At 38.1% G+C, this 26,207-nt stretch overlaps 1 protein-coding gene across 1 annotated transcript; it reads left to right on the forward strand.

The window, feature by feature from the left end:
* The first annotated feature begins 3,369 nt into the window (after positions 1 to 3,369).
* Positions 3,370 to 5,281, forward strand: LOC114323296 (thylakoid lumenal 17.9 kDa protein, chloroplast). The gene is made up of 4 exons (XM_028270866.2): positions 3,370 to 3,812; positions 3,939 to 4,053; positions 4,128 to 4,197; positions 4,820 to 5,281. Exons 1-4 carry the CDS (start codon positions 3,511 to 3,513, stop codon positions 5,038 to 5,040), a joined length of 708 nt encoding a protein of 235 aa, XP_028126667.2. The 5' UTR covers positions 3,370 to 3,510; the 3' UTR covers positions 5,041 to 5,281.
* The last annotated feature ends 20,926 nt before the right edge of the window (positions 5,282 to 26,207 follow it).

Consider the following 26,207-nt stretch of genomic DNA (forward strand, 5'->3'; position numbering starts at 1 on the left):
ATTCAAACTCGATTCTATCTCTGGCTATCTGTGACAACCAAACCATTCATGCATCATGTATATTATATTATTCGTACATTACGCTATCTACTATATGCTTATATGATATAGGGCTTGTTAGTAATATGATGAGAAGAAGAAAAAGTTTGAAAGGTTATGTTTGGAACTTGTTTGTTTTATGCCTTAAGTTAAGGGATAACTTAGAATTTGATTTGAGAATCATAGGAAATGCTTTAGCCTTAATTGATGAGCTTAGGGACCTTAGTCTAATGCGCTTGTTCATTTTATGTTATTTGTTATTTTATTAATTATAATGATTCTGGTTTAAGCCCGATCCATTAGATGTTTTGGATTTGGATTTCATTGTCTTATATAGTTGTTCATGTCTTGTTTCCTCGTATTTCTCTTTGAGTTTGGCTATTGGGATGCATTGGTTGCGTTTGGAACAGGTTGATAGCTTGTCTTTCAAATTGTTGTTGCCCAAATTTTGGCTTTTTCGTTCGAGCGGTAATTGTAAACTCTCAGTACTTTTGCAGGCCTACAAAGATACTGGGAGTTGGCATTCTTCGCTCAAGTGACACTTTTTGTGCTCAAGCGGCCCTTCTTGAGCTCGAGCGGTAGTTTTCTGTCTGTAAAACTTCTGGGAGTTGATATTCTTCGCTCAAGCGGTACAACTTGTTGTATCTGTGCTCGAGCGATCTGTGCATATATTAATTCGTAAGAAGCCACTTTTGAATCACTTTTTCATTTTTCTTTCTCTCTCTCTCTAAACATTCCAGAAATCCTAGATCTACACCCCCTCTCTCTAGAAGTCTACTTCTCTCTACAAATACACCTAGATCCGTCAAGTTCCTTACTCATGTCACTTTGTTAAAAAGGTGGAGCACGTTATGGGCTTCCTTTTGATCTGAACAAAGTTAGGTTTCAGTATTTTTGAAGTATCTCAATTCTTTCTCTAGTCTTCTAAGCTTGAGATAGGAATTCTTCGCACTCTTTTATGATTTTTAACTTAGGTATTTGTTATTCCTAAAAAAATATTATGATTTGGGAATTTTTTGGATACATCTAGGGTTTTTGATTAAAAATGAAAAAAGAGGTTTTCAAATAGATTCTTGAAAATGATTGTGGGCTTTGAAATGAGATTGAGTTGTGATAAAATGGTTGGTTTTGAAACTTGGATTCGGTTTTAGAAAAAACTAGGGTTTTGCCCTAAATATATACATATAATGTTGATTTTGTATAAATAATGGGATTGATGTTGGAAACGTGAAGTTTGATTGATATTGATGAGGATGGTGGAGTTAGATATGTATTATCACTTACATCTTGAGATTTGGAAAGTTTATCTTTATTGAAAATCGTTTATCTGTTTAGAAATATCTGTTTGGAGCTATCAATGGAAGATAGCTATGATTGTTGTAGAAATTATGTAAGAACTATTATCTCATCTATTTGCATCGAGCATTATTTTATATTTATACATTGAAAATGTTTATCGTTTTAAAAAAATTGGTGAATATGGGAAGTATGTGTTGTCTCTTTAAACTAAGTTGGCTGGGTGTTCATGGTGAAAGTCCTAAAAACCGCGCGTATGGGTGTCAATTCCGCGGATGAAATTTCCATGAAACGGTAATAGTAGTGCTTGTAGAGCCTATATTTATATGGGTGCCGGTTTACGGTTTCCCACAGATGAAATTTCCATAAAAGGTTGAAATGGTTTTGAGATTCCTAAAATGTGATTCACTGTCCTATTTTCTATTGTAAAGGAAGTGATTTATAAATTCTGATATTAAGCTGGCATTACATAGTTTTTTTTGAAAAAAGATATAAAATATTTTGGCACGAGCATTGCATATGCATTTCACCCTTATATCTTTGTTAAGATTTATATATTGTATTGGATTACTTCTACTGGATTTTGGTTTACTCTATATGGGAAAACCATTTTCAGATGCTGACGATATGTCTCTGTCAATGCAATAGCTTTGAAGGACTTGGAAAAAAGAACTTCATTTTTTTTTTTTTTGATCGAAACTTCATTTTATTTATTTTGTCATATTTGCTTTGTACAAATCTAGGGTTTTAATTGTGTTGGATTTAAATTCATTTTGTTGTAACCAAGTGCTGTCTTGGAAAACTGTAAGCCTTTAGAGCATTTTTTATTTGTTTAACTCTCATTCTATTTCTCTATTTTCTAGCATATCTAATAGATTCAGGGTAAGGTTTGTGAATGTGTACCTGCATATGTTATTTATTTATTTTTTTACAATCATTGGAACTAATGAGAGATATTTACTTATTTATTTTTTGGAATTTTTTTTGAAAAAATGTGTAAAAAAAATAGAGAGATAATATGATAAAAAAAAAAAGTAAGCTTTTTAACTTTTAACCCAATTGCTACAATAAATCTACAAATTTGTGGTTTAAAAATATTTCGACGAAAGAATATATCACATTGCTACAAATATGCATAATATTATCACAAAATATTTAATTTAATTTTTAAAACATAAATTGTGATAACTTTATGAAAAGAGTGTATAATATTTATTACAAAAATGTGTCACATGTACCAAACAAGTGTAACCTTACATTTGTATCTTTATACCATCTATTGTTAATTTTTTAGTCCCGATTTGGAAAATATTTTGGGCTAAATGATTACATATAGGCAAAAAAATAATTAAAAAAGTTAAGAAGTCAAAAAACTTATTTTGGGAAGATGGTTATAATCAATTTTTTGGTGAAAAACTATTTATAAGTAGCTTTTTTGTGGGAGAGGAAGTGGGTTATAATCTGGGAAGTGGATTATAACCCACTTCCGAAAATAGGCCTAACAAAAAAGTTTGTCATTCCAAAGCCAAAAAGGTCAATCAAGAAAACTAAACAAACAAAAAAGTTCTAGGCTAAAAAAGTTAAAAAGCCAACTAAGTAGTTGTTTGGGATATACCCTATGTACTTTTTGGTTAAAAAAGTATAGAAAAAAAATATGTATGTTTGTGATAACTTTTTGACTTTTTAAGAAAAGATGTGTAATAAAATTAAAATGACAATTTTATCCTTTTGACTTTTTAACTTTTGACTTTTTGAGTAGTTAATGCCAAGTTTGGAAAGTTGAAAATAATCCATCCTTTTATCTTTTTTCCTTCATATCACATCTCTACTTTTTGCACATCTTTTCGTAAAAAAATAAAAAATACATTTATTTAGGTCATCCCAAACAACCCCTTTAAAGGATAAATAAATAATTTTGTTTTAGTAACTTTCTCTACAAGCTACTCTTAAATAATATAAATTTTTTAATAATCTTTTAACTTTTTAATTTATCCTTAACAAAATCTAAAAAAATCATTATCAAACGAGCCCTAACCTAAAATCATGTCAAAAAGCATGCGATGTACTATTGTATTTTGTTCGAATCTCTTCTAGGTTAGTTATTTACATTTTTATTTTCTCTCCATCCAAACTCATGCCTGAGTGGGTAGGGAAAGGAATAGATAGATAACAAACATGAGTTTGAGTGCTCACCTTCTCTCTCCATTCCCTCCTTTCTTCAAACACTCTCCAACCACCAGAACCCCTCTTCTTCTTCTTCACCCTTCAATCCCATCATCATGTAATCCTCAACAATACAACACAAAAAAGGCTCATTCTCTGCTAAAGAATCTCCTCCTTTCCTTCTCCGTTGCTCTCACCTTATCTTCTCCACCTCCACAACCTTCTATAGCAATTCCTTCTCTCAACTCTCAACCCTCTTTGCTCACCACTCCATTCTCTCAATCCAAGAACTTGGCCACCGGATTGGAAAATGGGTATTTCCCAATTCTCATTTTCTTTAATGGGTTAATACCAGTTTTTGCTAATTTTGGTCCTAATAATAATATGTGTTTTGGTTTTCATGACTTTTGATGATGAGATTCTTTGCTCTGTTCTTGCAGGAAAATCAGACCCTGTCCGTCTATAAACCCGGGCTGCGTGTCGACAAATCCAAGATCGTCCTCATTCGCATTTCCTTGGACAATTTCTGAAAATAGTCTAGATAATGCTATTCAGGTAATTCATTGGCATTTTGAGGTAAGAATTATATGAAAATCTGAACATGGTTTGGTTCTTCTTTTGTATTGCAGAAATTGCAAGAAGCTATTCTAGAAACACAGAAAAACGCCAAGATTCAAGTTGTTGAAGATACCCCACATGGTAATTAGAACTGAATTCAGCCCAAAGTTTTTTAATTTTTTGGTCAATCATTAGGAAAATATATACAATTTCAGATATCATCAACTGTTAAACTAGTCTAACCACACAAATCCACAAGCCAAAATACCAACAAATAACTAAAAACAAAAAACAGATCTGACCTAGGCTCCGTTTGGCAAGAGCTAAACGGAGCTTTTTTGGCTATCTTAGCCACAAAAGACAAAATAGGCTATTTTAGCCACAAAAAACAAAATATCACATTCAACCCATAATCATTACATTCTTCTCTCACAAAAAAAGCCAAAAAAGTCAAAAGGCCAAAAAGCCCTTCCCAAACCAAACCTTTTAGCCGAGGCTAAAATAGTTAAAAAAGCCAAAAAGCCAACCCACTTCCCAAACGGAGGCCTAGTTGGTTACCCAAAGTATTTAAAGAAGAGTAATTTTTGTTAGCAATTATGAAGGGGAGAGTTGAACTAATGGTTTTAGAAATGGAAGACAAGACATGTTGGAAAATGGTCAATTTAGGCCTCCTTTATGTGTATTTAAGTTTCAAAAGTATTGGTAGGGGCACTGGTTAGTGATACTGATTCTGTATCTTTACTGATCATGGAACTAAATTCAGGCACATATCTGCAAGCTGAGGTTGATGGAGGGTTCGGCCGAGATGTGCTAGAATTTTTGGTAAAAAGAGATGTGGTTACTTATAGATGTATGGCTACAAAGGTAACCTATGTATACCCCTTCACCACAGCTTTAGGGGATTCAAAGGGACAGGAAGAAAGAATGAAGAAGATCATTGAGCAGTTGGGGTGGTCAGCTCCAAGTTTTGATTCCATGGATTAGAATGATTCAATTATTATGTTGTATATGGAGCATGCTAGCATCACACCCTTTTCTAAAAATTCCTGTTTATTCAGTTTTAGGCATTTGTTACGTACAATTGATTTGCTCTTACTCTTTGTTAGTTAATGCTCAAGAATCTGATAGCCAAAAAAACAAAAAAAAAAAAAACAGAAAAACAGAAGCACCTATTGTATATATTTACGTATTATCATTCATTACTTTGAGTGTCCCATTTGATTAAGCTTCCTTGCTGTACAATTTTTGTTTGGTATTCATATGGCATTCTTTGATTGCTGCTCTGAAGACTGAAGAAAATGCTATTCCAATGCTGGTCCCCCTGATAATCAAGGTTGGCGGAGCTGCTCCATACTCAAACCTGTGTTCTTATTATTTCCAGCAGAGTTTTTATCATTATGGGAAACTGGTTTAAACAAAGGTAGAAAGAAAAAGAAAATAAAAAGAAAATCAAAGAAATAAGCAAAATGAACCCCTCACTTTCTGATACCTCTATTAATATCTCCAATGAAATTTTATAGTTTTCAGTATAAAAGACTATCTATAAATTTATAAGTAGAGCTAGATTTGAAGTTATTTCAAAGATGAACCAATATTCTAAGGCATTTTTATTGAAATGTTGAGAAACACTACCTTCCTACACAATTATGGATAAAACAAAACAATACAATGAAGAAAAAAATAATAAACACACCTACCAACACAACATGTCCTCTATCTTAATACGATTGGATTTGTTCATTTAAGACAACACATTAGTGATGTTGAAAGGTGGCTACAATGGGGTTGTTTGTTGTTGCTTAAATAAGCTAATTATAGCTTATTTTAATTTGAAAGTGTGTGACAGACACTGTTTGGTGTAGCTTTTGTATGCAAATACAGCTTATTAGGCAAAAATAGTTTAAATAAGTTGAAAAAAGCTAATTATCTGGAAATAAACTGAAAAAAGTGTCACGACTCAAACCCGCCCCTATGGGTTTAGTACCGTAACCGGCCAGTAATCCGAGATTACCGAAGGCCTGCTTAATAGTAATACAGTAAAACAGAGTACAGGGGCCTGGCGGAAGCCAATACAGTAAATAAATAATGTCCAATGAGCTGTGACAGTCTGTATGCTAAAAAGACTTTTCATAAATATATGCAGTCGGTGACAAAGCAGTATGTACATCATTTATAATCATTTAGATCAGGGACCTAATCTCTATTAAACAGTACAGTAACAGTCTATACAGTCTACAAAACAGATGGGGGAATTTCAAACACCCCCTAAGCCAAAGCTTGATAGGCTCGGAACCTCGCAGTGAGGCACAGTGGTTGGCTTGACAAAACTGGAGCTTACCCCGACGCTTCTAGCCGCGGTCTGGTGCCTGTACACCTACATATATATATGAGCAGTGAGCTAAAACCCAGTGAATAACATAATGCGTAAAGAGGTTTAGAATGAATGTCCTTACAATAATGAAAACAGTTCATTAAATCAGTATTTCAGTCGTTCAGTCAGTACAGTCATATGTGGTACATCCATTAGCATAACAGTACAGTAAACAGTAGGTTTTGAAAGACCGAACAGTCAATGATGGCCATCAATCAGTAAACAGTAGTGGTTTCAACAAGGGAACCGACAGAGATTTCTGTAACAGTAACAGTCGGTAACAGTAGTTGCTAAGGATGCCACAATACAGTTCAGAATAGAGGACATACATTCATTCTATTAACAGTATTAATTCAGAAACAGTACAGTTCAATTGTTCAAAAGATAATCATTTTTGAACATATCTTTACACAGTTGTTACTCACAGAGTTCTGGGCTACAGTAAAGCTAGAGCGCGTCTCCAGTCGCCAACCCTACACAGTTTACAGATTGAACACACACTAAGCTACACAGTTGGGAAAATAATAACTTAATCCCTAATTTGCCTCAGTGTGTTCTACATCTATATCCTCATTAAGATACCTTAAACTAGGCCTAAGAATGCCTAGGATGAAATGAGGATACAAAGATGCACTTTAAAAGCATTTTTAGAAAACAGGGGTCCTGCTCGAGCGTAGGTTAATCCGCTCGAGCGGACATGCAGACAAAGGTTTCCGCTCGAGCGCAGACTTGGACGCTCGAGCGTACTGCAAAACAGTCAAAAGTGCTGGATAGGTGAAATTCACGCTCGATTGGGCGCTCGACACCCGCTCGAGCGTAAAACACAAGGTCCCGCTCGAGCGTAAATTACCCCGCTCGAGCTGACCTAAAAACAGAACAAAATGCTGGGAGCACGATTTCCACGCTCGAGCGCCAGTAACCCCGCTCGAGCGTGAGTTCAAAATCTGGAATTCCCAAATTTGAACCTCAAGCTCAAATTCAACTACAAATGTATCAAATTCGATTCCTTTGGGCCCATTTTCTGGAAAACTCTTGTAAACACATAATATTACATGGCTCAAAGCTCAATTTGTAAAATCAAAGCCCAAGGGTAGTTCAAACAAACCCAATTTCAAATCAATTTTCATGACAACAATTCAAATGAACATGCATGAGTTGTAAATCAATTCAAAGCTTCAATACATGCTCTAATGAGTCAAATCTTTCAAAAACATGATGGTTTCATGAACCTTAGCTAGAACTTGTACAAGCATGCAACAATTATCCATGAAATCAACTTAAAACTCAACAATACCAACATGCATGCATGGAATGAGCTCCAATTCAACATTATTAGACTAAGACATGACTTAGCTCTCTAGAGGCTCAAGAACCATGCAAGAACAATCTTAAATACATCAATGAAAGGGTGAAATCCTAACCTAAGTCTTGAATTATAAGGTGTAGGAGCTCAAATTCACAATTATCTTCTAAAATCTCCAAGTTTACAAGCAACTATCAAGGAGGAACTCACTTCCTCTCACTCTAGCTCTCTTGGTCGGCAAGAACAAGGGAAATGAGCTGAGCTAATGTTTGATCTAGGTGTAATGAGGCTCAAAGGTGGTCTAGATAGTGGCCACTCACAATGGCAAAATAGTAAATAAGTCCACAATGCAATTTAACCCATTTTAATCTAATTAAAACATACCAAATCAATTTTCAGATAAATATGCCATAATTTCACATTAATTCTAACGATCATAGAATATCAATCGATTTCGGATTCGGCCGCCGATAAGGCCTTCAATTAACAGTTTAAACATAAAAACTGAACAGATAATTAAACAGTCAACAGATAGAACTGCAATTCAAACAGATATATTCAATCAATCAGTTTTAGATTTCAGTCAGTCAGTCCAGTATTTCAATCAGTTCAATTACCAATCATAATCAGTCTTAGTTTAGCAGTAATCGGTAGTTTATCGGTAAACAGTGGCGAGGGTTGTTACAGTCTCCCTTCCTTAAAAGAGGTTAGTCCTCTAAACTCGAATTACCTTCGTTTTGGAAGAAAGTAGGATTCAGTGGAAACAGTTCAGGATATCTTTTAGCCATGTCATCTTCCCTTTGGCATACACGCCACCATGGTTTTGCCAGTCGATTTTCACTAACGGGATCTTTTTGTTTCTCAACTTCTTAATCCGTCTGTTTACAATCTGAATAGACCGTTCCTCGTAAGTGTAGTCATCACTCAGCACTACACGAGTAGGCTCTATCACATGGAAAGGATCCCGGAGGTAGTCCCTCAACATAGAAATGTGAAAGACGTTATGCATATGCTCCATTTCGGGAGGAAGCGCAACTTGATACGCCACGGAATTAATTTTCTCAATAATCTCATACAGTCCAACATATCTCGGCGCTAACTTGCCTTTGACTCCAAAACGAGTCTGGCCTTTCATCGGTGTCACTTTCACAAAAACGTGATCACCTACTTCATATTCTTTGTAATAACCCGACCCTCGTACATGTTCCTTGTTATATTTTCGGATCCTATTTTGTGATTTTGGATGCTTATTGTGTAATTCCATGAGAAATTAGGGATAAGAAAGTTAACTCCATGTTTAAAGCATATGTTTAAGAATGTCTATCTGTTCAACAAGAAAAGTATCTGTTACATTAGAATGTTTGAATCGAAATTGGAGGCCTTCAAGGCTTAATTATCTGAAATTGATTTTAGATATGTAATCAGCATAATTTTTAGGTAATATTAAGCATATTTGGGAAATTTCAATTTCGGATGTTTAAACGATTGACTTTTGTCTTATTAGCTCTTATATATATATGTGTGTGTGTTCTTGGAGCCTTGGACCTAGTTCAACACATTTCATGGAAAAGGATAGAGAGAGTAAGAATTGAGAGAAATGAGAAGGGAGTTCAATAAAGGCTAGAGATTGAATAACCTAGTGACACTTTGGGAGATCTCAACTCAAGGTAAGTTTGTCTAACTTTTATAATTCCTCTCTTGAATTTGAGAGTGACACAACCATGATAATTGAACTCAAGGTGTAATTGGATCATGTTTTATCCATTGGATGAGTTTGAACTAAGTTGCTTATGTATGTATGTGGAGAACTAGCTTTGATTTCTTACTTTCTCATGAAAGATCATGAAGAACTTACCTTATATATGTATGTGATGGTATATGTGATGTTGATGAAAAAAGGAAATTTGATTATAGTTAAGGGTTCAAGAATTACTGTTTATCTAGTTTAATGTATGTATTTGAAGCCTTTGTAACATGAATTTTAGGCTATGTATTGTCAACTAAAAATGTTAAAATGAGCCTTGTGAGGATGTACCAAAAGATTGGGATTTTGTAAGAATTTCAGACAATTTTGAGCAGAATCGCCGCACGTGCGGGGGTCATGGCCGCACGTGTGGGAGGTGCTGCCGCACGTGCGGGAGTCATGGCCGCACGTGCGGGAAATGGTGAAAAACAGGGGCTCGGCCACTGTCTAAAAGGCACGTGCGGGGCATTTTACCGCACGTGCGGGAGAGCTTGCCGCACGTGCAGGGCTCACAGCCGCACGTGCGGCCCATGCTGACAAACATGGATCGCTCTGTTTTGCGTGTAGAACCCTCTAATGTTGTCAGAATATGTCTTTGATGCCTTTTAATATGTATAAATTCCTTCGAAGTGAAACGAAACAGAAAGTGAATTGATATGAAAAGGAAACTAAATTGTAAAGGTTGAATGTGTGTAGGGCACACTCCGGGAGGAACAAGCACATCATCGCAACACTGTGAGTATTAATATCATTATCTGCTTTACATAGGGCTAATGCTCTTCATTAGCATTTCGTTTACGCAACTATGTTAATGTTTCAAGTATGTATGTTAATGTTTAAGTATGTTCCAAGTATGTAAGAAAGAAATGGGAGAGATAAAATACCTTCATGCTATAAGACTCTGGGCCTACGGCCATCCAATATAAGTTATTATGATACGAAACAAAGTGCTACACGGAACTAAGTGCTACGACGTGAGCCACCTCTAGAATCCGTGTGAGACACCTCTTGAGTTCGTATAAGCATATTCACGGGCCTTGTGCCACCATGTTTAAGGGCGTCATGCCACTATGTTTAAGGGCCTTGTGCCACCATGTTTAAGGGCCTTGTGCCACCATGTTTAAGGGCACCTTGCCACCATGTTCAGGGGCATTATGCCACCATGCTCAAGGGCTTCAAGCCATTATGAATTAAGAATGTGATATGTCAAGCTGTTATGTTCAAGATTGGGCCTAAGGCCATTATAAGATGAATACAGAATCAGGCTAACTTTGTAATCTCTGCACTTCCATATGTATGGATATATGTCATGTTTCAAGTTGAGCATTGTTTCATTCATGTATTACTATTCACTGAGCCCGGCTTACTATCTGTTATGTCTGTTTCTGTAGGCAATCAACCAGGTGGTCAATCCTAAACCATGACGCCCGGTTTCTTTTGTCAACCTTCGTGTACCCAAGCACTTTTGAGGCCATTTATTTTGTGAAGTTTATTGAGATAATTGGCTTACTTCTTGGTTATCCTTCCAAGGTTGAATGTATATAACTTCAACAGTTTTTGTTACATGCCCGATGCTAGGGCTGGGTCTGTATATGTGTTTGAGTATATGTACTGCTAAGAAATATTTATTTTGGACTCTATCAACCTATTATGATGCATGTGATGTATGAGATCCTGGTATGTTAGAAATAGCTCAATGGAGTTTGTTGGTTTAGTGTTCTTTTAATGTTATGTGCTTCCGACAAGGCCCCATATGCTATATATACCAGGTTTTATGTCTGTTTTTGAATGGGTCATGCCCGAACGTTTAGGGGCAAGTTAAGGGTGTGACATTCTTTGTCCCGTCTTCTGACATCTACATAACTTTTCTGTCTGTTCTGTGCAGTTTTCAGTCTCTATTGTATCAGTTTCACTTTCTCAGTTGTTTCATAAACAATTTCGGGCCCAAGTAAAGGCCCATCTCCAACTTCTGCCTAGCAGATCGGAGATCTACATTTTCTGCCATATAATGCCTCGAAAGGCGCCATACCAATACTTGAATGATAACTGTTATTGTAGGCGAATTCAGGTAAAGGCAAATGGCTTTCCCAGTTTCCTTGAAAATCAAGGACACACATTCTCAGTAAATCCTCTAGAGTCTGGATGGTCCTTTCTGACTGGCCATCTGTCTGAGGATGATAAGCACTACTCAGTCTCAATTCAGTACCTAATGCAGTCTGTAGGCTTTGCCAAAATCTCGATGTAAACTTCGAATCCCTATCAGAAACAATGGACACAGGCACTCCATGCAGTCTAACAATTTCATCAATATAGAGTATAGCCAATTTGTCCGCATTATAGATTGTCTTAACATGTAAGAAGTGAGCAGATTTAGTCAATCTATCAACAATAACCCAAATTGAGTCCATACCTTTATTGGAGCGAGGCAATCCTGCAATGAAATCCATGGTGATATGTTTCCATTTCCACTCCAGTATGGGTAAGGGCTGCAATAAGCTTGTGGGTCGTTGATGTTCGGCTTTAACTTGTTGGTAATGAAGACATTTCGATACAAAATCAACAATTTCTTTCTTCATTCCCGGCCACCAGAAATTCAGTTTCAAATCTTGGTACATTTTCGTGTTCTCTAGATGGATAGACAGTTTTGAATTGTGGCCTTCTTGCAGAACTCTTCTTTTCAGTTCAGTATCATTCGGTACACATAGTCTTTCTTGAAATTTCAGTACATTATTTTCAAATTTGAAACCCGGTCTTGGTTTAGTTTCCCTTTCTTCGATGATCTTCAAGAAGTCATCTAGTTGCTGTTTCTCTTTAATCTCTTTAATCAGTGCTGATTGAGAAGAAATAACAGCTAAGGTTCCACTTTGTTCTTGCAAAACGATTTCAATTTCAGATTTTTCAAGATCACAAAGCAATTCCTTCTGCCCGGTAAGCAAACAGGCTAAATTTCCAATCGATTTCCAACTCAGTGCATCGGCAACGGTGTTGGCTTTTCCCGGATGGTACAAGATCTGTAGGTCATAATTTTTAATCAATTCTAGCCATCTCTGCTATCTCATATTCAATTCTTTCTGTATGAAGAAATATTTCAGACTCTTATGGTCGGTATATACTTCACATGTCGCCCCATATAGATAGTGACGCCAGATTTTCAATGCAAATACCACTGCGGCAAGTTCCAAGTCATGGGTTGGGTAATTCTTTTCGTGCGGTCTCAGTTGTCGGGAAGCATAAGCAATAACTCTCCCATTCTGCATTAAAACGCATCCCAAACCCTTATGAGAAGCATCACTAAATACAGTAAAACCATCCGTACCTGAAGGTAGGGTAAGAATCAGTGCAGTTACAAGTCGAGTTTTCAACTCTTGAAATGCTGATTCCCTTTGGTCAGTCTAGTCAAATTATATCCCCTTCTGAGTTAATTGAGTCAACGATAGGGCAATTTTGGAGAAATCTTTGACAAATCTTCTGTAATATCCAGCCAAACCCAAAAAGCTTTGGACTTCTGTCACATTTGTTGGTCTAGGCCAGTTTACTACAGCTTCAATTTTCTGCGGATTAACAGAAATTCCATCTTTGCTAACAACATGCCCCAGAAACATAACATGATCAAGCCAAAATTCACATTTAGACAGTTTAGCATAAAGTTTCTGTTCTCTTAGGGTCTGTAGGGCAAGTCTCAGATGATGTTCATGTTCTTCTATACTTTTGGAGTAAATCAGTATGTCATCAATGAATACAACAATAAAGTCATCAAGGTATGGTTTAAAGATTCTGTTCATGAGGTCCATAAATGCAGCAGGTACATTGGTAACTCCGAAAGGCATAACTAAAAATTCGTAATGTCCATACCTCGTTCGAAAAGCAGTTTTGTCAATGTCTTCTGGTTTAACTTTCAACTGATGGTATCCTGATCTGAGGTCGATCTTAGAGAACACTTGAGCACCCTGTAACTGATCAAATAAGTCATCAATACGTGGCAATGGGTATTTATTTTTCACAGTTACCTTGTTCAGTTCACGGTAGTCAATACACAGTCTCAGTGAGCCGTCTTTCTTTTTCACAAACAAAACAGGTGCGCCCCACGGTGAAGTACTGGGCTTGATGAACTTCTTATCTAACAGTTCCTGCAATTGCACTTTCAATTCTTTCAATTCAGTCAGAGCCATTCGGTAAGGAGCTTTAGATACTGGCTGGGTACCCGGGATTACATCAACGGTGAATTCAATCTCCCTGTCAATCAAATCCCCTGGTAGATTATCTGGAAAAACATCTGGGAATTCTCTGACTATGGGAATACTGTTCACATCAGCATTATCATCAGTAGACACAGTCAATACAGAACACAGATACCCTTTACACCCCTTCCTAATCAATTTACAAGCTTTCACAGATGAAATCAAATACGGATGAGGTACTGCTTCACTTCCATCAAACACAAATTCAGGCAAACCAGGTGGGCGGAAAACTACTTGTTTCATTACACAGTCTATAGTAGCATGGTATTTCGTTAACCAGTCCATTCCCAATATTACGTCAAAATGATCAATGTTCAGTGGCAGTAAATCAATATACAGATGTGCATCTCCGACAATAATTTCACAAGTAGGGTACATATATGCACAAGTCATGGATCCCCCAACGGGTGATGATACAGCTAACAGATAATTCATGGGTTCTAATGGTCTATTCAGTTTTCGCGAAAAAGCATGCGACTGTAGACACCCCATTTTTGACCGACCTTAAGACTCAGACGTCACCAGTTGAGCACTCGGTGATTTTTCATATCGTGCTCGTTCAGAAGTTGCAGAGTCCTGGCTGCGAGCCCTGCCTCCGGACTTCCGAACCCTCTTCTGTGCCTTGCCTCGGTTTGCGAACCAGACTCGGTTTTCTCTGTTTCTTTTCCTGAGGGGAGGAAGAGGTCCTGTAGACCATCTCTTAGTGGCCGTGGGCTACATTTTGTGGCCGCGGGCCATTTTGCCCATTTCGGAGTCCGGTTCCCGGTTTTCGGAGCCGTCAGGCCGTGTGCCTCGGTTCGGGACCGCTTAACCATCTCCTATTGCTCCGGTTTTTGGCATAATTCTTATTTGCTCCCTTTTGAGGGACACTGAGGTCTGAGAGACCCACTTCGTGGTCGAACACCACTCCCGGTGCCTAACAGCCAGTTTTCGGGGCCTCGGGCTGTGCGTTTTGGCCCCCGAACCTTCATTTTGCATCGGTTTGGGCTCATTTTTGGTGGAGACCTTATTTTCACTGTTAGAAAGCTTGTAGGAGGGTGGGAGGCCAGCAATTTTGCTGAAAATCCAACTTCTTTTTGGTCAAAAGTGGTTCAGCATGAATCCGGGAAGGAGAAAAATCTGCGCGGCTTCACCGAAACGGGCGTAACTCTTTGCACAAGAGGAATTAAGATATGAGGCCACCACCATTGGAAAGCTTACTTCCAGGGCTTCATTTTGCACTCAAGAATATCCCAAGTCCAAAATGTCAGGCCGGCCTGCTTCTTCAGTTTGAGTACATTCCAGCTGTGCCTTGGTTTTCCCCCAAAAATATCTACATCCGGGGGACCCTTTTGGAGGGAAAAAAGGCCTCATTTTCCCTCCACTTTGGCTAGACTCTTCTCTCCATCTCTTATCCATATAGAGAGCCTCCCAACTCTAGAGAAAGGGTTACAAGAGTTGCTTGGAGGAGATAGATACATATCACCCCATTTCCTTCAAGTTTTGGGCTCCATTTCTTCATCATCTTCAAGCTCTACCATCACCACTCCATTCCAGCAGCAAAGAAGGGGATTCCAGCAGCTTAGAGTCACCAAATCTGGTCCAAGAAGCAACAAAAGTGTTGGTTTTCAAAGGTAAGTCCAATTGCCATCTTTTCTAGCTCATTTTGGCACCATCTTTAAGCCATACATGCTTGCTGAGTTGAGCTCCGACCAAAACTGGAGGTGGCCTTCTTTTAAGCTCATTTTCTTGTTTCATTAAGGGCTCAACCCTGTTTGAGGCCCCCATATTGCACTTGCTTCAATATCCCCTTGTTTGTCAATTTTCTTGCATGCTTTGGCAACCCATTATGCTTCCATTTTTGGGCATTTTACAGTTCTGTAAATAGGCTTATTTTGAGCCCCTCTTCAACATTGAAGAAGGGCTCATCACTGTTTGGGACCTCCATATGTCACTTCATGTTATATCTCTCTTTTGGTCCCCATTTTTGCATGCTTTGGCAGCCTATCATGCTTCTGTTTTTGGTCTTTTTACAAGCCTAGAAATAGTCTTATTTTGACCTTATTAACATGTTTTATTAAGGGTCTTTGGCTGTTTGGTGAATTCTTTGCATACTTTGTGTTATAGCCACCTTTTGAGCCTCATTTTGCATTGCATTTTTAGCATGTTTGTATACTGTTTTGGAGTTTTTACAGTTCTGTAAATATGCTTATTTTTGGTCCCTCTTCAATGTTGTAGAAGGGAATTTTTCAGTTTGGGCTGTGCATATACCACTTGCCTCTTTGGCCACCTTTTGGCCCATTTTCTTGCACAAAAGCTTAGCCATGTCTATGTTTGTTTTTGGGTTTTTTACAGTTCTGTAAATATGCTTATTTTTGGTCCCTCTTAAATGTTGTAGAAGGGAATTTTTCAGTTTGGGTTTTACATATACCACTTGCTTCATAACCTCATGTTTAGGGCCATTTTTGCATGCCATTGTTGCCCTATCTTTGCTTTCTGTTTGGCCATGCTTTGTACTAGTAAAATGCTAATTTTGGGGCTGCCTTGCTTCTGTCTATTCATTGCATATCCATATTGTGCATGTTTGGTATAGCTATAGGCCATTTCGGGTCCCAAAATTCATGCTTCGGGACTATTCTATGCATCGGGTGTGTTTTCGCCTCACTTCGGGGCTGTTTTCCCCCACATTTCATTGCTGAAAATCCATTAGCATGCTTGCATATCATTTTCCATGCCATTGCATTGCGTATGCCATTGCCTCGGTTTGCGTGCCCGTGTGCACGCATTTCGAGGCACTTCATTTTCATCCATCGGCCTCTTATGTGAGTGTGGCTGAGGCTCTCTCATGTTAGTATAAGTCCATGTTGCATTCTATATGTCATTTCCATGCCATTGCATTGCGTATGCCATTGCCTCGGTTTACGTGCTCGCGTGCACGCATTTCAAGGCACTTCATTTTCATTTATCGGCCTCTTATGTGAGTGTGGCTGAGACTCTCTCATGTTAGTGTAAGCCCATATCCTATTTCCATGTCATTTGCATTGCATTCTGTCATTTTTTCGGTTTGCGTGCCCGTGTGCACGCATTTCGAGACATCTCATTTTTACAGCATAGTGCATACTTGGTTGTATCTTAGATCGCATTCTGTCATTTTCTCGGTTTGCGTGCCTGTGTGCACGCATTTCGAGGCATCTCATTTTTACAGCATAGTGCATACTAGGTTGTATCTTAGATCGCATTCTGTCATTTTCTCGGTTTGCGTGCCCGTGTGCACGCATTTCGAGGCATCCCATTTTCATAGCATTGTGTATGTTAGGATTGTATCTTAGTCGCATTTCATGCATGTCATGCATATTGCATCGTGTTCAGAATAGGAGTTAGCCCGGGCACGGGAAACGAGGTGCATTTCGTACTCCGAGTGACGGAACGTATCTCAATTCCCTAGTCACCGACACTCCGGATTACCCATGATGGAGTTAGGTTCTTGTTGTGTTTTCATGTGCATTCATTCTATATTGAGTTGTGCAATTCGACTCCTCGGCCATCATGCCTCGGTATGCATGATTGGTGGTACGAGGATCGAGGCATGCATATATTTGTGAAAATACATTGCTATGCCCCTTTCTTGCTCTCTGTTGCAGCAAAATGAAGAATCAACAACTTTTCGGAGCTCGGCACGCTTTCCAAGAATAACTGCTAAACAGAGGCTAATTGGGACATCCCGGTGGATTTCCGCGCAAGACAATCCGGACATGCATCATCCATCAGAAGCAAGGCAGGCCCTGGCTTGCATGCCAGTTTTACAGTTTTCCTTAGTTAAATCATTAATTAATTAGGAATTTGTATATTATTTGGACTGTAATATTCTTTTATTTGGGACTGTATATTTATTCGGACCCTCTGCGCGAGGGCATAACCGTAATAAGTGTGCGTGTGTGTGTTGTATGTCTTTCAACCCCACGTCTTTCTCCCTTTTATTTATCCGCTTATGATGGTTAGATTAGGGCATGTTTAAATTAGCATACAGTATGACAGCATGTTTGCATCATTCATCTGTTTTACATGCATCGGGCTCGGCGCATCATACTAACTGCATTGTATTTCAATTTCAAAGTTGAATACGTGTTAGCTGTAGCATTTCATATGCCATGTTTAGAATAGCCGAGCCTATTTTAGTTGCATTTTTGCATGTGTTGCATTAGGCATTTCTATATAATTAGGATCATGCATAGATTTCTAATTAGCTTCCTTTTTTGGCTTGGAGTACCCGGTAAGCTTTATGCTTTAGCATCCTTGCATGCGTGTGAGTGAATGCCATGATAGCATGCTTACCATGAGGCAATATGCTTATGTGATATAACTGCCTGAATGCCTGTGGGTGAAGGTTGGGTTACTTAAATTGGAATAAATCATTAAAAGTTTCAAGCCTACCTGCGGGTAGCAAACCGTTTTCAAAAAGAGAACATGAAATGTTTTGTTCCAATTCAGGCGACTCAGTCTATACTTGTATGCTGTGCGCATCACATAGTAACCTAGGCTAATAACCGGAATAAGAACACACAATGTTTTCAAAAATAGATATTATGGTTAGTAGAGGCCGATCTTTGATCGGGCGAGCGGGGGTGCTCACGAAGTGACCTTCCCCAATCGTACCCAAGTTCCCGAGCCGAGGCAACTTTGGTGATGACGGACACGTGGCCTTTGGCACCGAGTCAGGGTTTCCTAAATTTCCCATTAAAAAACATTTAGGTGGCGACTCTGTATCTGGCAAAGCAGTCCATGTTTGACACTTCTTTCAAAAAATCTGTTTTTTCTCAAAACGATTTGCCGGATTTGGACTCTTTGGTTCAGACTTAGAACCGTGACAAATTTGAGAGTCCTGAGCTGTAGTGACCCCAAAATGAACAGAACGGGAGCTCGTTCCTCCCGGGGCGTTCTGGGACGTCTATAGCGACACATATGAATGCGTAGACACCGAATCAATCAGTACATAAGCATTTTGAGTACAAATAGAGAGCATACCTGACACAACGGTCTCGGTATTCTGCACGTCTCCTGGTACTAGGGCGAACACTCGGCCCTGCCTCATGGGCTCTTTCCCGGTAGCTTTGGGGTTCGGTTTTGGTGCAACAGTTGATGCTGCCATGCTTGGTGCAGCTTTACTATTGGCTTGTGGAGCAGGGGGGCAGTCTTTAACCATGTGGCCCACCTTGCCACACTTGTAACAGGCTCTAGATATTTTGTAACAGACCCCTTTGTGCTTCTTGCCACACTCAGAACAGGGTGGTATGAAACCACTCCCTTGGCTGGGGCTAATTGTTGACCCCGTATTCTGTTTCTTGTTCAAAGGGTTATGCTTGCCTTTCTTGAATTTGAAACCCTGCCTTTTACCACGCCATTCAGACGCTGGTGTTTCAGTTTTCAGTGCCTCGATGTTCGATTCAGCCATCAAAGCTCGGTCAAGAACATTTACATAATTCGGTAATTTCAGAACATTTATTCTGTCGAGTATTGCAACATTAAGGCCGCCTTCAAACTTTCTGGCCTTCTTATAATCAGTGTCCACCATGTGTGGTGCATAACGGGCAAGTTCAGTAAATTTTGTTTCATATTCAGCAACGGACATTGTGCCCTGTCTCAGCTGTTCAAATTCAGTTACCTTTCTGTCCCTAACACACTGAGGGAAATACTTTTCGAAGAAGGCACCTTTGAATTGAGCCCAAGTCATTACAGTGTTATCATCGCGGATAAGCATCCACCACCTATTAGCCTCTTCTTGCAAGGTAAAGGTGGCTAATAGTACTTTATGTGCTTCAGAGCACGGAAAAACCTCAAACAATTTTTCAGTCTCAAGAACCCATGCTTCAGCTTTTAACGGTTCCAGGCCTCCCTGAAAGGATGGCGGTTTCATTTTGCTGAACTTCTGGGTGAGAGCAATTATATCCCCATCATTAACATTCATATTCTGTTCTGGCTGTACTGGAGGAGGAGGTGGGGGCTGTTGATTCTGTTGTTGATCTAGTCTTTCAGTTATTAATTCCATCATTCTTTCCAGTCTTTCCATTCTTGCCTCAGAGGATGAGGATTCAGATTCATTTGCAGTTCTTGTATTATCCATTTCACTATAAGCAGTTAAAGCAATTTTAAACATAAGCAGTTGCATACTTAAACAGTTTATCACTTCAGCATATATTCAGTCATGTCATAGCCACACACACTTTTCATGCTCATGTAATGCCCCTAATTGCTTTTCTAGGACATCCTATATCTCATTTGGACACGTGTATGCGGTATAACTCGTGGTAAGTATCGCTCTGATACCACTCTGTCACGACCCAAACCCGCCTCTATGGGTTTAGCACCGTAACCGACCAGTAATCCGAGATTACCAAAGGCCTGCTTAACAGTAATACAGTAAAATAGAGTACAGGGGCCTGGCGGAAGCCAATACAGTAAATAAACAATGTCCAATGAGCTGTGACAGTCTGTATGCCAAAAAGACTTTTCATAAATATATGCAGTCAGTGACAAAACAGTATGTACATCATTTATAATCATTTAGATCAGGGACCTAATCCCTATTAAACAGTACAGTAACAGTCTATATAGTCTACAAAACAGATGGGGGAATTTCAAACACCCCTAAGCCAAAGCTTGACAGGCTCGGAACCTCGCAGTGAGGCACAGTGGTTGGCTTGACAAAACTGGAGCTTACCCCGACGCTTCTAACCGCGGTCTGGTGCCTGTACACCTACATATATATATGAGCAGTGAGCTAAAGCCCAGTAAATAACATAATGCGTAAAGAGGTTTAGAATGAATGTCCTTACAGTAATGAAAACAGTTCATTAAATCAGTATTTCAGTCGTTCAGTCAGTACAGTCATATGTGGTACATCCATTAGCATAACAGTACAGTAAACAGTAGATCTTAAAAGACTGAACAGTTAATGATGGCCATCAATCAGTAAATACTAGTGGTTCCAACAAGGGAACCGACAGAGATCTCTGTAACAGTAACAGTTAGTAACAGTAGTTGCTAAGGATGCCACAATACAGTTCAGAATAGAGGACATACATTCATTCTATTAACAGTATCAATTCAGAAACAGTACAATTCAATTGTTCAGAAGATAATCATTTTTGAACATATCTTTAAACAATTGTTACTCACAGAGTTCTGGGCTACAGTAAAGCTAGAGCGCATCCCCAGTCGCCAACCCTACATAGTTTATAGATTGAACACACACTAAGCTACACAGTTGGGAAAATAATAACTTAATCCCTAATTTGCCTCGGTGTGTTCTACATCTATATCCTCATTAAGATACCTTAAACTAGGCCTAAGAATGCCTAAGATGAAATGAGGATGCAAAGATGCACTTTAAAAGCATTTTCAGAAAACAGGGGTCTCACTCGAGCGTAGGTTAATCCGCTCGAGCGGACATGCAGACAAAGGTTTCCGCTCGAGCGCAGACTTGGACGCTCGAACGTACTGCAAAATAGTCAAAAGTGCTGGATAGGTGAAATTCACGCTCGATTGGGCGCTCGACACCCGCTCGAGCGTAAAACACAAGGTCCCGCTCGAGCGTAAATTACCCCGCTCGAGCTGACCTAAAAACAGAACAAAATGCTGAGAGCACGATTTCCACGCTCGAGCGCCAGTAACCCCGCTCGAGCGTGAGTTCAAAATCTGGAATTCCCAGATTTGAACCTCAAGCCCAAATTCAACTACAAATGTATCAAATTCGATTCCTTTGGGCCCATTTTCTGGAAAACTCTTGTAAACACATAATATTACATGGCTCAAAGCTCAATTTGTAAAATCAAAGCCCAAGGGTAGTTCAAACAAACCCAATTTCAAATCAATTTTCATGACAACAATTCAAATGAACATGCATGAGTTGTAAATCAATTCAAAGCTTCAATACATGCTCTAATGAGTCAAATCTTTCAAAAACATGATGGTTTCATGAACCTTAGCTAGAACTTGTACAAGTATGCAACAATTATCCATGAAATCAACTTAAAACTCAACAATACCAACATGCATGCATGGAATGAGCTCCAATTCAACATTATTAGACTAAGACATGACTTAGCTCTCTAGAGGCTCAAGAACCATGCAGGAACAATCTTAAATACATCAATGAAAATGTGAAATCCTAACCTAAGTCTTGAATTATAAGGTGTAGGAGCTCAAATTCACAATTATCTTCTAAAATTTCCAAGTTTACAAGCAACTATCAAGGAGGAACTCACTTCCTCTCACTCTAGCTCTCTTGGTCGGCAAGAATAAGGGAAATGAGCTGAGCTAATGTTTGATCTAGGTGTAATGAGGCTCAAAGGTGGTCTAGATAGTGGCCACTCACAGTGGCAAAATAGTAATTAAGTCCACAATGCAATTTGACCCATTTTAATCTAATTAAAACATACCAAATCAATTTTCAGATAAATATGCCATAATTTCACATTAATTCTAACCATCATAGAACATTAATCGATTTCGGATTCGGCTGCCGATAAGGCCTTCAATTAACAGTTTAAACATAAAAACTGAACAGATAATTAAACAGTCAACAGATAGAAATGCAATTCAAACAGATATATTCAATCAATCAGTTTCAGATTTCAGTCAGTCAGTCCAGTATTTCAATCAGTTCAATTACCAATCATAATCAGTCTCAGTTTAGCAGTAATCGGTAGTTTATCGGTAAACAGTGGCGAGAGTTGTTACAAAAAGCTAATTATCTGAAAGTTGAGGAGAGGTGCTTTTAGCTTCTACTTTTTTATTAGGCAGTGGCTTTGGTCTAGTCCAATCTTGGACTGTGCTGTTGGGCCCGTGGGGGGCCACCACGGGTCCCGTTTTGATAACCTGAACCGTTCAATGTGTAGAACTTGTCGAGTACTATATGCCTGTAAAAAATCACGTTAATCGGATATCGATAGCTATGTGAACAAAACAGTTTTTTATCAACCGTTAATTGTTTCACCGTCCATTTTTTTTTTATACAAAACTGATTTGATCACATAGTTATTTATATTCGATCAACGTGATTTTTTACAGGCCTGTAGAACTCGACGAGTTCTACACATTGAACGATTCGGATTATCAAAACGGGTCCAAAAAATAGGCTCCATGGGCCGAACTGGACGGGTCCAGTCTTGATCTCAACTTGAGACAAGCTGGACCCTTTTTATTATTAGCTTCAACTTGTAATAAGCTGCACCAAACAGGCCAAATTGACAAATTATGAGAAGTGTCTTACACTTTTGAAGCACAAAAAAAAAAAATAATATATATATATATATATATATTTTCATTTCTTTGAAATGATGCTCGTACTTGAGTGCTTATCATCTCATCTAGATTATGTTAACGCATCCAAACTAGGCCTCTGTTCGTTTTTAATTACCATTAAGAAGGAAATGTAAAGAACTAAGTTCGGATATTTATTTTTCACAACAACATGGAGAAAATTGTTGGGTTACAGAGAATTATATGTAGTACACAAGGTGTCAATTGAAGGAACTATAAATAAAAACCCTTCACACATGGACCATGGGTGTTTAGGAACATAGTTTTTTATTTTTTTTTTCACTAAAAGACAAATTGGTTAAACCAAAAAAAAAAACAAATCCAAACAAAATATCACATCAAACCTCATAATCATTTAACTTTTTCTCTCACAAACATCACATCCAACCACAAAAAAATTCAACTATCTTCCTAAACACAATTTTTTTTTTCTCCAATAATATACTACAACTAAAAAAACTTACAAAAAACTCACTTCCCAAACACCCAATAGTTGTGCCTAGTGTTCCTTATTGTGCACTATTAGATATCCCCTTGAGCAACTACTTATACATGTAAAAATCGTTATTAAATGGTTTCTTTACGAAGATTCACTACAAGAATTAACATTTTTAGCAACAAAAAAATTGGTCGCTAAAAGTCTATTTTTGGTCGGAAAAAGTTATCCACGACCAATTTTTTTGGTCGCTAGTTTGGTCGCCAATTGAGGGTCGGCAAAAGTAATTCGCGACCAAAATTTTCGTTGGTCGGCAAAAGTTGGATTTGCCAACTAAATTTTTGGTCGCTAAATATTTAATTACCGCGACTAATTCATTTTGTCGCTAAAACACTTTGGTTGCGAAAAGTCGCCTTTTGCCGAACAAATTTCTTAGTCGCCAATTGACACATTTCGCGACCAAAAAGTTTGGTCGCCAATTGTGACATTTCGCGACCAAATTTTTTGGTCACCAATTGTGACATTCTGCGACCAAAATTAGTTTGGTCGCCAATTGTTACTTTTCTCGACCAAAACTGTTGGTCGGCAAAAGTGAGTTTCCACGGCCAACAAAATTTTTGGTCGGCAATAGATGTATTTTTTGCGACCAAAACTCTTGGTCGGCAATTGTCATTTTTTGTGAAAAAAATATAATTTATTTGTCGCGACTAATAAATTGGTCGCCAAAGCAGGAAAACAATACACCTGTAATTCCTAATAATTCATTCAATCCATAATAAACCTATAATTTTAAAGCATCATTCAAATTAACGGATGCTGTAGGGGCTCAATACTCCAGAACTATTTTATCTTAATATTACCAAAACAGAAAACAAGGTGTGCAAAGCCTCTCTAATAAATAATATCAAAATTTTCTTTTATTTCTTTCTCAAGCTATGTAAGGGCACATGTTCATAGCATATTCATCGTCATGTGATGAATGTGTCAGGAAAGAAAAAATTATAGAAAAATAAAATATATTTTTACAAAATTTTCTCATAAACTAATGTAACATCAAATAATAAATTTTAAAATTTTAACATAAAGCCAAGCTCTTCATATCTCATGTCAATCCTCATAATCATAATCCACACCATACGCTCCACAGCTTTCAACACCTTCACCGTAATCAGTCTTGCGGTCAAATTCATTATCATACTTTCTTATTTCAGACTCAATCTGTCGGTGCTAAACTTCTTGTTAAACTTTGTATCGCATTTTGCAATTATGCCTTCCGTGTTGGCATTCTCGGCACCTTGGCTCTGTAAAGACATTGAAATGGATGTATAGAAATACATTAGCCAACTCTCAGTGTAGCTTTGTCTCATAGCAAGTAATAAATTTCAGATTAATGGAACAAAAATAACAGTAAAATAACATGGCATCATATTGTAACTTGATTTGTTAGATTTGAAATTGAGAATTCATGTAAATATGATGAATAATCCCACCAAATGATTATTTCAATCCTTCCATCTAACTTGATCCAAACACACGCGGCTTATCATCATACAATTACCTGTTTTAGAAACTGTATTTGAAAAAAAACATTAGAAAATGACAATGACGACTGTATTTTCCTCCACGTCTCGTTTTCATTTATAAAAAGGGCTGCAACCTTCATTGGCAGGAAGAACTGAAGTTTCCTTTGTTAAGTGCGCCATTGAATTACCATAGGGCAACGTTGGTTGGAGTCATTGCAATGGAGCTGAAGTCTTGTAAAATTCAGTGGGAAGGTAAGTTTATATTCAAGTGACCATTAACTTGAGGTCGAGACCATTTGTGTTGTGGGGATTGGTATTTGTCAATTTGTTCTACCCTTCCAATTCTTATTTTTGATTTGTTTCCATCACTAACCAAACCAAACTGGCCCAATACACATCGGTTGGATTTGGTTATTTAGTTTTCCCATTAACTATGGTGCATATGGCCACAAAATGGATAGGTTTGGCTCACATCTCATAATCAAACCATAAAGCACTTCCGAGAGTACAAAGAATGCGGCATTGATGACATACTAGGAGATTTATCTCTGCAGCTAATAGGGTATTCCATGAGCTTTCAGCATTTCACATGCTATGTAGTATATGAACTACCGACATTTTTCTACTATATAAGTTCAGAACTCTGAATTAATGTTTTCTCTCTCCCCCCTATGGTTATTTAGATTTTTTATTCAAATCATTTCAGTGCAAAAAGTGGTGCTAATAGAAGAGACAAAGTGAACGGATGTGAGGATCCTCTGAGGTGCAAACTAGAACAGTTTTACGGCGAAATGAGGGTTAAATATTCCTACCAGAAAATGAAGCAGGACAGCGTGTCTCAATCTCCTGAGTTTTACATGCTTCAATTGAATGGCACTCTTTGAGATTAGACAAATGCATGTATTCAATATCTAACTTGGCAACATATTCAACAATACAACAAAGGGCTTTACATGTGTTTATTTGTGTAATCAGTACATTCAAAGGACTCCACATCTAAACTAGTGCTCGTTCTTCTATGATTTTACTTACAGAAAGACTATAGCAGTCAAAAGGCCGTGAGTACAATAAAACAAATGTTATTGGTTTTGTTGTCAAATCAATTTCATCTCATTAGCTACATATCATGGGTATTTACAGCATCATGACTATTAACCAACTTTTGCTCCAAATTACCTACACTCGAAGAGGGTAATATCTGAAAGAAAGGAACAAAGAAAAGGCAGCATTATGTTTACT

The sequence above is a fragment of the Camellia sinensis genome, chromosome 15 (assembly GCF_055761805.1).
Source record: "Camellia sinensis isolate YWXY chromosome 15, ASM5576180v1, whole genome shotgun sequence".
In the NCBI taxonomy this organism is placed as follows: domain Eukaryota; kingdom Viridiplantae; phylum Streptophyta; class Magnoliopsida; order Ericales; family Theaceae; genus Camellia; species Camellia sinensis.

What these genes read in the sequence shown, in the direction of transcription:
- LOC114323296 (XM_028270866.2), top strand. Translation starts at nt 3,511, where the DNA reads ATGAGTTTGAGTGCTCACCTTCTCTCTCCATTCCCTCCTTTCTTCAAA. An exon ending in GCCACCGGATTGGAAAATGG is followed by an intron (nt 3,813 to 3,938) that starts GTATTTCCCAAT and finishes CTGTTCTTGCAG; the next exon opens with GAAAATCAGACCCTGTCCGT. An exon ending in GTCTAGATAATGCTATTCAG is followed by an intron (nt 4,054 to 4,127) that starts GTAATTCATTGG and finishes TTTGTATTGCAG; the next exon opens with AAATTGCAAGAAGCTATTCT.